At 38.5% G+C, this 16,809-nt stretch overlaps 2 protein-coding genes and 1 pseudogene across 2 annotated transcripts; 1 reads left to right on the forward strand and 2 right to left on the reverse strand.

Annotated features, from left to right (window-relative positions):
- On the reverse strand, positions 1–3,295 carry LOC105044222 (uncharacterized; the record flags this gene model as incomplete). The annotated part of the gene is given in 5 exon segments (XM_010922047.4): positions 1–64; positions 498–620; positions 1,795–2,038; positions 2,117–2,219; positions 2,328–3,295. Coding segments are annotated over 5 exon segments (608 nt in total), but the record flags the coding sequence as incomplete, so codon positions are not given.
- Positions 3,296–3,447: 152 nt separating this feature from the next.
- On the reverse strand, positions 3,448–9,694 carry LOC105044221 (uncharacterized). The gene is made up of 3 exons (XM_010922046.4): positions 9,462–9,694; positions 5,413–5,567; positions 3,448–3,875 (listed from the first exon to the last, which is right to left on the reverse strand). Exons 1-3 carry the CDS (start codon positions 9,643–9,645, stop codon positions 3,696–3,698), a joined length of 519 nt encoding a protein of 172 aa, XP_010920348.1. The 5' UTR covers positions 9,646–9,694; the 3' UTR covers positions 3,448–3,695.
- Positions 9,695–10,407: 713 nt separating this feature from the next.
- LOC140857070 (uncharacterized) lies at positions 10,408–13,143 on the forward strand (annotated as a pseudogene).
- The last annotated feature ends 3,666 nt before the right edge of the window (positions 13,144–16,809 follow it).

Here is a 16,809-nt window from a genome sequence, read left to right on the forward strand (position 1 = left end):
CAGCCAACCTCTTCGCTATCTACTCCTTCCTTGTCACCTTCCCACCATCCACATCCGTTTGCATCTGAAAACACAAATGCACAATATAAGCAATTATTTACTCTGATGGTAAATAAAATATAACGCATTGGCCTCAGTGAAAGCACAAATTAGGCGAAAGCACTTGATAGACTCGCAGGCATAAATCCTCTCAAATTAAGATGATACGAGGTCCACAAGATGTGGACTCAAAAAAAGTCCAAACAAACAAATTTAATAAGCCGTGCCCTCAGCCAAATCTTCTAGTTGTTTTGTCTCCCCACCAAAGTTCACTCCATCCAGGAATCTGTAGAAATTTTCTTTTCCAAGTAAATGCATCTGATGCCGTTTCATTTGATCCACCAACAAAGGTGGTGTACACAATTTTCTTCATGAATGTGTTTGGGGACATTTACAGAACATGCAGGTGTTTGCTCACTAGCGCATTACGCTAATTGATTAAAATTAGCACTACTTACAGTGATTATAAAAGGGTTTGGCTTCGTTGTTTATGAACCTCTTCTCTCTTTTCTTTGGTCGGGGCTTTGGATCATCTCCAAGAATGACTAAATACTTAGGGGTAGAATCCCTCTCATCATCAGCTGACAAATCAAAGAGGATAGAGAGTGAGCTTCATGTTGTTAGCTTCTGAAACAGGTCAACAAAAACTGATAAGCCAATTTATTAAGTGAACTATCTGATAATTTGAAGAGTAAACAAGAATGAACCTCCAGAAATGTCAGACGTACATATCAACATCATCTTAATGAAAAAGTCGACAAGTTAACCAATCTTTGCACGATGAAGAAAGAACTCAGATGACTATCAAGCTGATAATTTTTTTGAGAGAATTTGTCAAAGCTGATGATAAGTGCATAAGCATGACATCAAATTTATAGCCTATTTGGCATTATGTAGAAACAATAAGAGAAATGTCCTAAATTTCTTGCTTTAGCATCCCTAGCTTTCATTTTTGATTTCCATAATTGGACGATAATAACAATTTTGTCCATTTATATTAGCCTATCAGATCATCAAGGTCCAATAAATCAATGGTTTCATTGGACTAGTTTAAAAAATACAATAATGACATAGCAAATGATGATGATTCATTGCAAATGAGGATGACATGATCAAGTTCTCGATACCTACCAGAAACGTCTACTATTTAATATGGTAAGACAACATATAAAAAGAGCTCAACTTTAGTTGATACATACATGCACAAATACAAATATACACATACGTTTGCACGCATGTGGGTGTAGGAAATTTTTTTATCTACCTTCTGAAACCAAAATAAATAGTGATAAGCAGGTCTTTGATGGGGAACAAGAAAAAGGGATAGCTATATTTCATTGCACGTTTCAGAACAAGACATCGATTACTATAGGAACTCTTAATTCCAGGAGGAACTTAGCTCAAATAACAAAATACTTAATATTAGTAAGCATATTGTTCTTAAGAAGTCCAAGGCCCATTTCAATTAATCTAATTCCCATAATGCTAACATATTGTGAGAAATATACAATTCAATAAGCTAAATCGTGAAATTCTAATGTTTATATTTAGGATAGATTTTAATACTAAATTATTAAAGAAGAAAAGGATGCAGACAGGCCCTCAGCTATCAGCATAGTTGGTTGGCATCTCACACCCTTCATCTAATGATGCATCAAAATGATTAAAAAAACAACAAACATATAGGAAAAAGTCAGAAATTTTTAAATACTAAACCAAAGTCGGGAACATGTAGGTCCAAAATCCAACACAAACCCGAACGAACTCCACATGGGTCCTTTCTTTTCCTTGAATCCCGGTTAACTCCTGCAGATTCCGACTCAAATCCTGCAACTCCCCCAACCCCGCTTGTTCCCATGCCGCATTCATCTTTTGCTGGCCGATTGAATCGCCAGAAACGAGCTTGATCAAGAACCAAACCCTCACCAGCCTCATCATCTCTTTTACGCCCCAAATCCTTGTTGCCAGACCCAATCGTCGCAAAGGTGCTCTGCTTCACCTGCGATGGAAGGAATCATCCCATTCAGCAAGCTTTTCAGGACGGAAACCTATGAAAAGATTTAAGCCATGGCAATACCTTAATCGATCTGCTGGTAGTTTTTACGATCTTTCGATTCAAGAACTCGGATAGCGACACCGATTGCTTCGACGTCTTCGACTGTGCGTCTTCATTGGGATGCCTGGAAATAATACAAACCAAACCCTAATAAAATTTCTCCTACGAGACGGATAGAATAAAAAAAAAATATAACAACAAACAAGGAAAGAGAGCACCTTGATGAGAGCACCTTGATGTGGAGACGAAAGAGGTTAGAAGGGTAGTCTGGCCGAACGGCCTCACACCTGACTGGTTCGCCTTCATTTAGAAATCGCGTTAGTGTTTTTAGCGGCTACTGGCTGCTTCTCCCCTTCGCCAAAGAGGGTTTGGGATCCTCTCGGCGCCAGATTTGAAACATTTTGGCCTCCCCCTCTTCCCGCCAGTCGACGGGACCTGCGAGAAGAAAAAGGTCACGTTGGACCTGGGCCTAACGAACCGGTCCGTTGATCGGGTCAGATCCGAGTCCAAACTTGTCGATCGCCAATTCAGCTCCTGTCCTGCCTATGTTTCTGTCCGTCCAGACTTGTCCTGCTATCGGTTCCACCTCTATTCTACTGCAAAAGGGAATGGATTTACCCACGCTTTGGCCAGATTGGAAATGTTTCTGTCCGTCCAGACTTGTCCTGCTATCGGTTCCACCTCTATTCTACTGCAAAAGGGAATGGATTTACCCACGCTTTGGCCAGATTGGAAATTGAATGAGGAGAAAGACTCCCACGTTGACTTGAACAGATGCCACCGCTTGGTGTGAGGGGCACTCAGCATGAATTATGATTCAGACAGGTTAGGAGTTGAGACGAGCTTAGCAAGTCTGATTCTAAAAGCTTGATTGATGTTGATGATAACCGAGGATATAACACTCCCTTTGGAACCCAGATCCTGGGTTTCGAGATTTAGACTTGGAACACATTTGGGAAGGAAAATAGGCTCTTAAAATTATTAAATTTTGAACTGAGATATGTCAAAAATATTTTCCCAAAGAAGAGATGTTAAAAATAATCTGGCAACATCCGAGCTCATCTATGCATATTGACTTGCCACTATATACATACAAATGAGTGCTGGCTCGGTAAGCTGCACAAGTTTCGTAGTCTCCACATCGTGATTATATCCTTCATTTTCTAGACATAAAATTCTCGAACTTTCAGTCCAATTACTCAGAACAAGCTGACAACATCGAAGCTCATCTGTCGTTGACCTAACACTACGTACATAACATCTCTCACAGCCCTATGTTAAACTGCTTCTTGTCGATATCCCTCAGCGGAACTAGGACTGACCATTAGAAAATAGCCACAAATTCAGCTTGCTTCGGATAAAAATGTATGTGCTGCTGTATTCCACATGCATGCCATAACAAAAGATAACCATCAATAATCTAAGAATCAAGCACAAGAAAAGGCACCGTTTGCTGCCGGAAGGCAAGCTGTTGCTCTGAAACACCGGTTTCACGGATCATGGCCTACCATGCTGAAGAGAGCCTAGATTCTAATACAGCATCAAGATATTAAAAATATATTAGTTTTCTGTATGGCAAGCCAAAGAGTGCAAGAGCAAGCTAATCCTTCAACATCTCTTGGAAAGGATCCTCAGTTTTGGGATCCGGAGATGGCGGTGAATCAGCTGGAGTCGCAGTATCCGAAGGTGCCCTCAGAGACTTTGAGATGACACCTCGTTCTTCCATCACCTCTAGAGAAGCTCTCTCCTTGGCTTTTTTCGCTCTCTCTATCACTTCTTCCTGCATTGATTAGCCTTGTCAAAGCAATCTTATAACGTACAAAATAGAATTCACAGAAATCTTAATCACAGATTACCAATTCAAAAAGTGCAGGTATTTTTTTTTTCTTCTTTGAAAAAAAGAGTACCTGGCAATATCAGTAAGGTTGAATATTTCGTAATAAACAGTAAGGCATAAAAGAAGTGCTAACTGGTCTTGTCGAAGCTTTACTTCAATCAGTGGAAGGCAACATACAGTAACAGCATCCAGACAAATGATATATTGACAGCTTTCTCGGAGTCATGGGCCCTATTTTGAACGGTCTACAAGTCAAAGTCAAACATGCCTCCTGGGCTTCTTCTTTCACTGTTCATAACTCCCACTAATATGTTTTCATGTTCTTGAAATTACAAGATAAATCCCCAGACTTATTCCACTGCTTTATAATAGTGATTCATCATAAAGATCTATGATTGATATTTTAGTTCAATATATCTGCTTAATTTGTTGTTCTGATACAGTATCCTTTTGCTTACCCTCAGGCATCAAGGCTGAAGGCAACAAGTATCTCTAGATTCTCTACATTATCTCTTCAACTATCATGAATTCATTTATTTTGTCTCTAATTGTTTTTAATTCTTCATTTCAAGTTTAGAATAGTCAATGATGGACCTTAGGGCAATGATAACTTTACTCAATTGTAACCTGGGTGTCATAGATTTGAAACCATCTCTCCGCACACAGGAGTCGGGCTACATACATCTGACACCCTACAGACCCTGAAATGGCAGAAGCCATGCACTAGGATGCCTTTTTTCAAGTTTAGAATAGCTAAGTTCTTTAAAATTTCAGAATTATAAAATACTTGAATCCCTCTTTACTTTGTCTCATGCTATAAAGTTTACTATTTGGCCATTTTGATTTCAACCTCTTACTTTTCCCATCCACAGTGCAGTGTTCCTTAGCTAGTTCTATATAATCATATAAAGGACCTCAACATAAAATTGGACAGCGCACATGAGCAGGTACAGGATAAAGCTATATACAGAATATACATGATACAAAACAGATGAAAATAAGAAAGAATGTGCATGCCACCACAGCACAAAAGGACAGCGCAATAAAACATGTAAATGCTGATTTATATACACTATGATCCTACTAGTGCACTATGTGGTAACAATCTTTGCTGTTAGATGTCTCAAAAATCCAAAAATGTTCATCATATTTAATTTGGCATTATCAAAAAACGGAAATCTAGAAACAAACTATCAAGCATACTACATACTGCTTTAGAGCATGTGAGCAGCTCCCAGCCAAATTATTAGAGAAGCTACTCATGTTTATTCCTGAACTAAGCATATTTAGTTTCAATTTCTACCAACAAATGAGACTTCTATTTTCCAACGCATTGATATTGAATGAGCCCAGTCAAATTTGCATTTTCCCCGAAAAATCACATGAACAATAAGAAATTGGACCATCAAAAGGAGAAGCTTTCAAAAATATAAAACTCACATATGATTACTACATTAACTACAAAATCTTGGATCCTCACCTGGAAATCTTGGACTTGCTTTTGTTGCTCAGCTTGCCATTGACCAATCACACTCAAGATCTCCCCCACTGTAGATCCTATTCTTTCATTTAGTGCTTCTGCGAAAGCTTTGCCCAAGAAAAATGCATCAAGAATAGCTTTGCTATCATTGTCACCTATCCAATAGTCAGAACTCATTAGCCAGAAGACATATGTTGATAGATACATAACTGTGTACAGGACCATTTGTTCTAGTAAATCTGAAATCACATCATTTGAGAGCACATGCTGAGATAACTTTATTTACAATTTACAGCAAGTTAAGTAAGAGTATGTTGTCTGGTGCTTGAAAGTTGCAAGATCTTTTTTTTTAGAATGAAAAGTTACGAAAGTTCATAAACTGAATGTAGCAACAGAAGAAAAACACATAAACTGAATCACTTGAATGAAATGCTTCCAACATAAGATAGTTAAGATAATGGGTTCAACATGTTAAGTGAATGACGATGGAAACGATAACTCTCTGAAGCCCATATTAGCAATTTGGATACCAGGACTCACATGCTTCCTTCACAAAGAACTGCACAAATTCCCTGCATAGCTTGCAAAAACATGGTCCTCTGGCTAACCTATATATCTATCCCATTCACACCAAACATTCCTGAAAGTGTTTTCCACTGTTTTATTTCTCTCCTTTGTCTATACAGTGCAATTTCCCAATGAAAGTTCAGATTTGCATCCAAGCACCTGCATCAGTTCAATGGGCAAAAATGGCATGATCAAGCTTATTCTGCAAAAAGCTAAGATGCCTGAATGGATTTTCCAACTTATACATAAGAAACCTATTGAAGATTATAAACAGTCCCATAAAGAAAGCATAAATAATCTATGGAATCATAAAGGAGACATTATATTAGATTCATGTTGTCTAATACCAACCCTAAGTATTAGATAGTCATGAAAGAAGTCACTACTTAATAGTGGCACATTTTTTTAGGGGTGCATGTAGGTGCGTGGAATCAAGCATCATCAGAAGAAATCGAGATGAAAAGCTGAAAAGTGCACCCACAGACCTCAAAATAAGCAACAAAAAAACATAAAGTAGGATTCAAACTGCTAGTCAAGAAGAGCTACTTAGGCTTTCTACCTGAAAAATCCCAATTACCAACCCCTCCAAGCGCCGCGCACCCCCACCGGCCCCGCCGCCCCCCACCCCCACCCTTCTTCCCCTTCTTTCAGGTATACAAACAGCCAAAAGACTATGTATCATGAGTTCGCTAAAACACTTCGACTGTAAAATCAGTTAAAACTCCAACAATATAAGGCTCAATGTGCATTAGCAAAGCCCTACTCGTAATTCATTTAAGGAACTATTTGGGCTCACTTCCTGATACCAATCTAAAAGACAACAACTATCACAAAATCATCAAAATGAAGTAGAACCTTATCTCACTTCCTCTTCTGATTCTCCTCTCCTTTCTCTTGACTGGAAGGGCAATGCAAATGTGAGTGCATAAGAATGAGTACCTGCTGGCAATGCAAGAGGACTTTTGTGTACCCTGTTGCCACTCTGCTACTTCCTCTAAATCTACAATGACTCAATAATTCCAATGTTAGTTTGATTTGTATTCTGATCTATGGGGCCATTTAGATATTATGTTTTTTTTCTTCTAGTAAAATTCCGACTAAAGGTAGCATTCCTACTAATACTCCGGAAATCCTACTAAAAGGAGTCCTAAGTGAGTTGAAAGTGAAAGGAATTTCCCTTAATTCTAGATAACTAGAGTTAACATGATATTTAACATCCTTGAAACTTTCATATTAATTCTAAAGCTAATTTTAAGGTAGATTTAAAATCTTGGTTTGAGATATATTAGAGTCAGGGAATCATACGCAACATACAGGCTGCATTAGAATACTTTATCTTACTAGGACCGTTTCAGATGCCAAATGTTTGAGTTTTATGAAAACACATAATCAGAAAACCCTTTTTTTCTTATTAAAAAAATAGACAACAAAAGTGAGGATTCCAGGTTTTAAGAATTATCACTTTTAACAAAAAATGAGATCCAAATAAATTTGATAAATGAGAACAAACATAAAACATCATTGTTCTGAAAGTATTCTTAGCTTTAGGAGGAAAAAATAGAATGAAAGTAGGCTGAAGTTAAATAGTGTTAGCATCTATCCTCCTTGATAAAATGTCAAAAAGATGAATATTCACAAGCACAAGTTTATACATCAAGTCAATGATCAATGTGCTATTGGCACTGAGCATGCCACCTATGGCTGGCATGGCAGTTGCCATGCCGAAGCACATGCCATACCACCACAAAACAAAATAAATATGACTATACAAAGACATAATAGAGATTATTTCAATGAAAAGAAATTAAAAAAGACCTTATAGGTGCCATGACAACCCCATGCTAGGTGTCAATACTTGCCCAACACAGTGCATGCCAGCTGACATAGACTGATACAAGACACCACTTGAAATATGCATCAAATAGACATCCTTGTTATATGAAAAAAGAATAATTTCAATTTGAGATTTTGATCATCAAGCAAACAAGTTGTTTAATTGTTTGTTTGATCTCACTTAAACTCATTCATGTGACTCGCTGAATCTGAGATCCAATCTTGTGTACCTTTTATTCGATCCTATCATCCATATTTTATCCTACCACAGTGGAAGAAAGCATGTTTTGTACTAATTTTCTCAATGCAACTTTTACTGACAAAATCAGACTCTACTTTAAACAATGATTCTTCAATCAACATCCATATGAAGCTCTTACAGGACAACATCATCATGTAAATCACAGCTCTTTCTCTTTCTTAGTCTAGCACTGTTATAAGATCCCTGATGTTAATCATATCATCCTTATTTTCTTTCAAAAATTGCATTCCGATAATTCTGGTATCTAAACATTTATGAATCACCACAATTCCCAAAGTGCAAACCAAAAAAAAAAAAAAAAAAACTGTAGGACTTTCCCAGGCCAAACCTGGAACCAACATTTAGCTTCCAGACACTAATCCGACCTGAACAAGATTCATTTAAAAGATCGATCATAATATATATTCACAAAATATTATGAATGGCACATTTAGATATTACTAACTACCCTTGAACACCGTAAAAACTTTGTTTTATTCATTGGAAAAGAGCACAATTTCACCTTGATCAGACTGCATGGAGAGCCTCTATGTGATCAAATACTCAATATGTCAAGCTGATGCACCCTTGTTTGAATCAGGAAAAAAATCCTATTTCTAATCATCAAATTGTCTTTCACTCTATCTGATTTCTTTAACCTCATGTCCAGTCCTGTCTGCCTTGAGTCAACCTTTTGATGCATAAGTTCATCAAATTGAATTTATAACTGGAATGGCCATAGAAACATAAGCTGCAACGTCAATGAGGAACCTTGTTACTCTAACAATCTCCTTTTTTGAGGACACCAGGAATTCAGAAAGCCTATAGTACATTCTTAATTAATTTCATTGAGGTGATTCAATCCAAATGATGGCTAGTTAAAAGTGAGCATCAATTGCAAGATGGACCCCCTAATACAAGGGTTGATTTTGGGATTTGTTGCGGCAGTACCAGAGTGAAGCCTCTGTTTCCTAAACCTAGAAATTTACTATATGTGAATAGAAATTTACTATTCTTCTCATATATTTCTTTGCGCCCCGGTAAGGGGCTCTGGAAGTAGATTATCCCTAATGTTCGACAGGCCTTTGATGCCTAATACCATATTCTGACCGAAAACTGGACTGATATCTCGAAATAATTTGTTCAGATTCTCAAACAGATGCCCATCGTCTTGGGAACATCGGATACCGGATCTTTATAGTGAGATTACTAAATTATGCTGCTTGAATAACCTTGGCACCGAATGAATTTCTCAAAAACCTTGACGACGAAGAAAAAGCAGCCCACCACCGACGAGCAAAAGGATATGGGAGTCGACAAACATGACAAAACAACACATCACCAGCCAAAATTAATCAAAGAGAGGGCATTGAGGAGGAGATGGAGGAGGAAATGGTTTGCATATTACCTGAACCCGGGCTTGGTGGCCCGCTGCTACTGCACCGTACGCCTCGTCTGCCACCGGATCGTGCGAGGCTCGTCCTGGGCTTTAGGTTCGGAGGGAGACGAGTTCTGAGAGATGGGAGCGGGAGGAGAAGAGCGGAATGGCAACGGCTAGTTTCTACCGTCGGAGAGGCAGAGATCCCTATCATTCTCGAAGTATTCCGTGCGCCCAAAACCCAACTTGGATCCTTCGCCTTCTCGCTTTTTATACTCTTTTCTTTTCACCAAGGCTTCAGCACGATGAGGAAGCAATTGGGCCGTCAATAGGCATTGGGCCAGCGTGATGAGGGACGATGGCCCACCTGAAGCAAGATCTGTTACTATGTGCATAAACTCAATCAGCACAAGATTTGATGATCTCTATTTATCTATTTTTATAACAAATCCTTGGCAATGGACACTCTCTTATAAATATCTTTAAATAAATATATTCTAACAAATTAAGAGATCACATTCTTTATGCTATTTTCCTTCCAACTTCCTTTATGTGTTAGGGATTAGAAATGGAGTGTTTATTTGTTTAGGAGCAAGTAAAAAAAAAAAAAAAGGAGAAGAAATGATGTTTTAGGACCGATAATTAGAAAAAGGATAAAACATGATTTGTTCTCAGAACTCAGAACTCCCTTGCATTAATGTAGTATAGATCAAAATTAAATAAATCTATATTTAAAAATATTATATATATTATAATATTATTATATTATCATTGATGGCGTGCGTGAGATAAACTTGGACAAAGAAACATGGACATCTTTTTAAGAGCGTTGTCGGCTCCTAAGTTCAGTGTGAGACTATGCTCTTGTACCCAATCCTAATTTGGCAGCGTAAATATATGCTGCTCGCAAGGGTATTCCGCAAACCAACTCCGCAGTACGAATCCATGCCCCTTCTCCACGGCTTCCCCCTTTGTACCTTTCATCCCCCTCCCCCCTCCTTCTGGCTTCTACCGACCCCTTCGGCTTCGCTCGTCGGCAGCCCAGAAACCCCGCAAGAATCGAAGTAGATCGAAGAATTTCTCGCTTGATTGCGTCGCCAATTTGGTTTCCTGGGGTTTTGATCCATCGATCTCACTCTGTTGCGCCTTCGCGATCCCTCTTGCGCTGCTTGGAGTTCGATCTTCGATCTTCTCTCTTTTGGGTGTTCGTGCCGCATCGGTATGGATTCGTTCTTCTCTCCAGCGCTATAATTTTGTTGTTATTTTCTGACGGGATGATGTTATTGTCCTCGTTGGGGGAGTGGATTGTAGCTGTATCTAGGGTCCATGCTTGCCCCTGAAAGCTTTGCTGGGTTTTCCGGTCCTAAATTTCTAGCTTTGTCTGGATTTGAGCGGGATTAGGTGGTACCTTTTAGAAAAATGGATGTTTGCTCTCGTAAGTACTTTTTGAGACCAGGCTTGCTGGAATTTACATCGGTTACCTAATTTTTTTCACCTTTCTTTCGTTCTGGCTGTGTTCTTGCTGCAGTGCCCTTATTTTTCAGATAATTATGTTGCATTCTAAATTTCTTTTACCGATCCACTTCACTGTGAGCTTAGTCTAGCATAAGCAATTGCGTGGACAAGGAATATATTAGATCTGATCATAAACTTCAACATACAAATTGTATTGTATATTTGATGGGTAGATTAAAAGACTATCTTTTTCCCCATTATGTTCAGGTCTAACTTGATCGGTTCTTAGATACCAGATGATTGCCACTAATGGCTCCAAGTGTGGTAATGTTCTGATATAAGATGCCTTGGATGAGCTGGGTTAGTTGTCATTATGCAATTATTGTTTATTGCTTGATTGGTTGATTCTGAGGAAAAAAAAAAGGATAGCTATAGTTGTTTCATGGCTGGCCACTCATTAGCCCATCAGGATCATAATCTAGTTGTTCCAGACCATTCTCTTGTCATTGGCCAGGAGTTCCCGGATGTGGAAGCCTGCAGAAGAACACTTAAAGATATTGCTATTGCTTTACATTTTGATCTTCGGATAGTGAAATCTGATAGGAGCCGATTCATAGCCAAGTGCTCCAAGGAAGGATGCCCTGGCGAGTTCATGTGGCAAAGTGTCCTGGTGTCGCTACTTTCTCAATCAGGACCTTGCATGGGGAGCATACGTGTGAAGGAGTTCGCGGTCTTCATCACCAGCAAGCCACCGTGGGTTGGGTTGCCAGATCCGTGGAGGCCCGACTAAGAGATAATCCACAATACAAACCAAAGGAGATATTGCAAGATATCCGTGAACAGCATGGGTTGCTGTGTCTTACATGCAAGCTTGGCGTGGAAAGAGCGAAGCATGGCTGCAGTTCATGGCACTCTTGAGGATGGATATCGCTTTCTTCCAGCATACTGTGAACAAATAAAGAGAACAAATCCTGGGAGCATTGCATTAGTTTATGCACCGGTCCAGAAAACAGTTTCCATCGTCTGTTTACCTCCTACCGTGCATCATCTATGGTTTTCTGCATGCTTGCCGACCACTATTGGAACTTGATAGGGTTCATCTTAAAGGAAAATACCTTGGAAGTTTGCTTTGTGCCTCAGCTGTTGATGCTGATGACACACTATATCCATTGGCATTTGCTATTGTGGATGCAGAGAGCGACGAAAATTGGATGTGGTTTCTATCAGAATTGCGGAAGCTCCTTGGAGTTAATACAGACAAGATGCCTGTATTAACAATATGTCCGAGAGACAGAAAGGCATTGTGGAAGCAGTGAAACCCATTTCCCCACTGCTTTTCATGGATTCTGCCTGCGTTATGTAAGTGAGAGCTTCCGTGATGAGTTCAAAAATTCAAAATTAGTCACCCTTTTGGAATGCTGTTTATGCTCTCACTGCAGCTGAATTTGAGGCAAAGGTAGCTGAGATGATGGAAGTTCAAGATGTTATGCCTTGGTTCCATCTCTTTCCACCTAATCTCTGGGCTGTTGCATACTTTGAAGGGGTACGTTATGGTCACTTCACTCTCGGAATTACAGAGATATTGTATAATTGGGCCCTTGATGGCCATGAGCTTCCCATCGTGCAAATGATGGAACACATACGCTATCAATTAACTGCTTGGTTTAATGATCGTCGCAATATGGGAATGTCATGTTCCTCTGTTCTGTTCCCTCTGCTGAGAAGCTTATTTCAGAAGCTATGCTGATTCACGTTGTTATCAAGTCCTGCGTGCAAATAAAGTGGAGTTTGAGATTGTATCATCTGAAAGAACAAATATTGTTGATATACAGAGCCGGTGTTGCTCATTCGTCGGTGGCAAATCTATGGTATCCCATGCGCGCATGCGGCTGCTGCACTTCTATCTTGTGGTGAAGATGTCCGGCTCTATGCTCAAGAGTGTTCAGCATTAGGAAATACAGAGAGGCCTATTCACAAATGATATATCCCATTCCAGATAGAATCTTTGGAAGGAATCAGGTGAGGGAACAGAAGGTGGATGTAACAAAGCAGATATTATTATACGCCCTCCTAAGATTCGTCGGCCACCCGGCCGGCCCAAAAGAAGGTTCTTCGGATAGAAAGTTTAAAACGCCCAAAGCGAGTTGTTCAGTGCGGCCGATGTCATCTTCTGGGGCATTCTCAAAAGAAATGCACATTGCAAATCTGACACTTTTGGACATTTTCTTCTTCAATCAAAATCTTTGTTATATTCTTATATATGCGAGGAAGTAGAATTAGTGTTGTATCATGCAATAGAAGTTGTTCTAATTTTCTTATCATTGCCATATGCTCTTTATTTGATTAAAGCTGAGGATGCTGCTCCTTTATGATAGCCTGTTATTGATTTGCTTTATAAATATTCACTGAAATCTCAAATCCATGCTTTTTTGTATTTCGTTATGTTACAATTCCTTTTGCTAAACTAGAGTCAAAGAAAGTATGCGATCAGAGGGATGGACAAGGAAGCAGGTCATATGCCCTCTTTGGGTGCAGTCTGAGGCTTGGCAAATTTTGGTGGAGTCTCTTTCCTGTATAAATTTTATATTTCTTTATTCAGGAAACTTTCTTAACTTAAAATAAATTATTTACTATAAATGGTGAATACTTTCTCTTTCTTTATGACTAATGATAGTATATCTACCAAAAAAGGGACTTCTATATGAGGCCATATATATACTTATATTATATGGAGGATCAAAGAAATCACACAACTAGGATGATCTGCAAGAAATTTTGAGGAGAGCTTTGTCCTGAAACTTGTGTAAGAGAGTTCAGTACTTGTTGAATGTTGGACATTCTTGGTTCCAGTTCCAAGGAAAATGATATTGGAATTTGCAACAGATGATGGTTTTGGCAAATGATGGCTATTACAGTAGCAAAATACCACCTAATAAACTTTATAATTTCTTGGATTATAACTTTTCAGTTCCTGGGATTAGGAGGATTTGCCAGTTCTGGTGATGCCTTCAATCACATAAGTGTATTCGTCATCTAATTATTGAACTGGTTTGGATGACTATTTGGACCAGTCAACTGTCCTCGATGGAACTCTAGGTTGGTTTGTTGATGAGGACATTGTTAAAGTATCTTTGAAATTTGAAGTGAAAATCTCATCCCAAGTTCAGATCTTTTATAATTGGGTCGATCACTTTCTGAGAGTGATGGCAGAGTAAAAGGCATCCTGATCCTATAATTGCCCATGCATTGGCTTTTCATTATCCAATTCCAGCCTACTTTATAGGGAAGAGAAATGTCTTCCATCAAGGAAGTCAGGGTAAGGTCTAGATGTGGCAGGTCTAGAGAATTTGAATGGAAACCAACTTCTGTTCATGTCTCTGCTCAAATACTCCTAATTATGCTTGCTTCAAGTCTTTAAAATCACATTCAAATGCTTCACCTTGAATAGAAGGATGGTTAAATGTTCAGTTAGCATTCCAATGTGATGAGGAATTTAGAGTATCGATTATGGTAGGATGTGCAACCTAATTAACGCAGAGTCTGAAAGGTGAGGCTGGAACTCATAAATTGAATGGCCAGAATAGGAAGAAGTTATGTTGCTGGCAGGTGTGCTGTGAAAATACAAATCAAGGAAATATTGCAATGTTTGTAGATTTACAAGCTCCCATGCGTGTTAGCCCCTGATTTTCTACCTAGGATACCTTTTTCTGCATGTTAAGAATGATGATGGTGGTGTGACACAGAGTGCTTTTTGCTGCATGTTAAGAATGATAATGGTGGTACTGATGCACACGGAGATACTATTCATGAAAGCACGTGCTTGAAAGGGTTAAAAAAAACATTTTTATTTTTCTATTTCATAATGGAGATTATGTCATTATATGTTGGAAGACTGTGCAAAGAACTGAGCTGAGATCCAAAAACTTGCAGAATCACCTTCTTACTGTTTTTCCTATTTCTTGCTTTTTCTCGAGATTATCTTAGAAATTGAGCTGAGATCCAAAAAACTTTGTCTAACACCTTTCTCACAGTGTTTCCTATTTTTGCATTTTTCCCTTAATTATCAACCAAGGGACTGGATTGTTTGTGGTCTCTGTATGAGAGAAGAGAGGGTGACATGGAGATGAGGAAGAAACCCTTCTTAACTGGAATTTCATTCCCTGAGCAGTATATATCTATCTAGACTGACAAAACACATATGATGATTTATGTCATGGGCTCCAAAACAGTTATTTTGATTACCTTCTGGTTTATCCAAGGCAAAATGAGTCCGCTTTGTTCCAAAGCACTGATCTTGAAACCAAACAGGTTTGAAGGGTATGGATGAGACCAAAACCCTAGTTATGAACTTATGTCATGCTGATCTAAAGTGCTAGGATTTTAGTTGCCATCCATAATCCAGTTTCTGTAGATATTGTTGCTTAATTCATTTCGTACTCTTGTGATGTAACAATAATCACAAGAGCATAAAGAATATCATTAATTTGTTATATGATCTATTTCCATAATATACATATTGGTAAAAGTATATCGAGAGTTTGTTGCATGCAATTGTATTTAAAACTCACGTGACACATCTTTTTGATTAATTTTTATGCCCTCTTTTTTACACTTTAAAGGTGAAATACTGCTTTTGGCAATTTCAGTCCACTTTAACCATCAATAGCTTACAAGTGGACTAATAATCACCTTAGCAAAACCAGGGGGTTTATAGCCAAACTCTATGGTGTCTGTCGGGTTGTCTGGGTGCTCTGATTACAGTGCAATGCTAGTACACATTGTTGGTTGGGCAACCTGACAACAATTACGTGCAACATTGCTATCTTGCTGGAATTTTATTATGCATGGAGAAAAAAGAAGATATAATGAAGAGGTTTATATGTCAATAAGAAGTGGTTTTGAAGTTGATTGTTTTGGAGACACCGAGAAGTTCTTCTAAGTTCAAAATAATAGTAATGGTAAAGCAATTAATGAATTTATAAATTTAGCCTTTATTGATATTTATTTTAAAGATGATGTCTACAAGTATTATTTTAGGTCAGAGGGAAGAGGTTGAACCATGGTTATGAAACCAGAGAGCTTTGTACCTGAGTAAAGTAATTCAGGTGAGTTCCCGAGATTGGGCAAGTCCCTAACTATTTTTTATTTATGTGCATTCTCTTTTTATCAACAAATCAACTTCTTTTTCTGTCTATAGTTCTTCTTTATTCTCTTTTCACTCTCTTGTCGATTTCTTGCTGCGTCACTCCTTTATTCTGAATTTGAATTTATTTTTGTGATTGATGTTGTTGGCTTTGTTGCTTGCATGATAATAACAGGAAATTTACCATGCATATGTTAAACTTGTGTGTCTAATGCTTTTTCTTGTGTGTGTGTGTATGCGCGTGCGCACGTGCGGCAGGGGAAGTAGTCACAGCGTTCTTTTTCATATTGAGTCTGGGTAAAATATCCTGGAATCTTGGAGCAACATGGGATTACTTGGAAGTACTCAAAACTTGGAACTTTGTCCAACTGCAGGTTCATAAATGATTGGCACGGTGGTCTATCCTTTTTCTGTGATTTATGGGTATAAAGATGAGAACTAGACGAATATGAGGGGAAACGGAAGCACTTTTAAGTATTTGGTAATTGGGTCTGGTGAAGGGAAACCTAAAAGATTTGTATGCTATACGGTATCCTTAATTTCGGTTTGTTGCTGTTTGAGTTGGTCCATGTGTAACTTCAGTCATAGCTTTGGCATGAGGCCTCTTTTAATGAACCTGGATCGTTCGTTTTCATTCCTGCATATTTTTCCTATTTTTCCTTTATCCAATAGAGCTCATTATAAATATTAACAAAGTAACTTCATTGCCAGAGAAAACCACCATCCAGGTTTTTCAGAACATCTTATTGAAGATAACAGACACTTTTGTATTCTATGAGA

This window comes from Elaeis guineensis, chromosome 4 (genome assembly GCF_000442705.2).
Source record: "Elaeis guineensis isolate ETL-2024a chromosome 4, EG11, whole genome shotgun sequence".
NCBI lineage: Eukaryota > Viridiplantae > Streptophyta > Magnoliopsida > Arecales > Arecaceae > Elaeis > Elaeis guineensis.

Excerpts from the sequence above, each read along its gene's own strand:
- LOC105044221 (XM_010922046.4), bottom strand. The coding sequence starts at position 9,645 with ATGATAGGGATCTCTGCCTCTCCGACGGTAGAAACTAGCCGTTGCCAT. Across the intron at positions 5,568-9,461 it reads GCCACCAAGCCCGGGTTCAG|GTGACAATGATAGCAAAGCT; the intron begins GTAATATGCAAA and ends ACTATTGGATAG. Across the intron at positions 3,876-5,412 it reads AGCAAGTCCAAGATTTCCAG|GAAGAAGTGATAGAGAGAGC; the intron begins GTGAGGATCCAA and ends TAATCAATGCAG.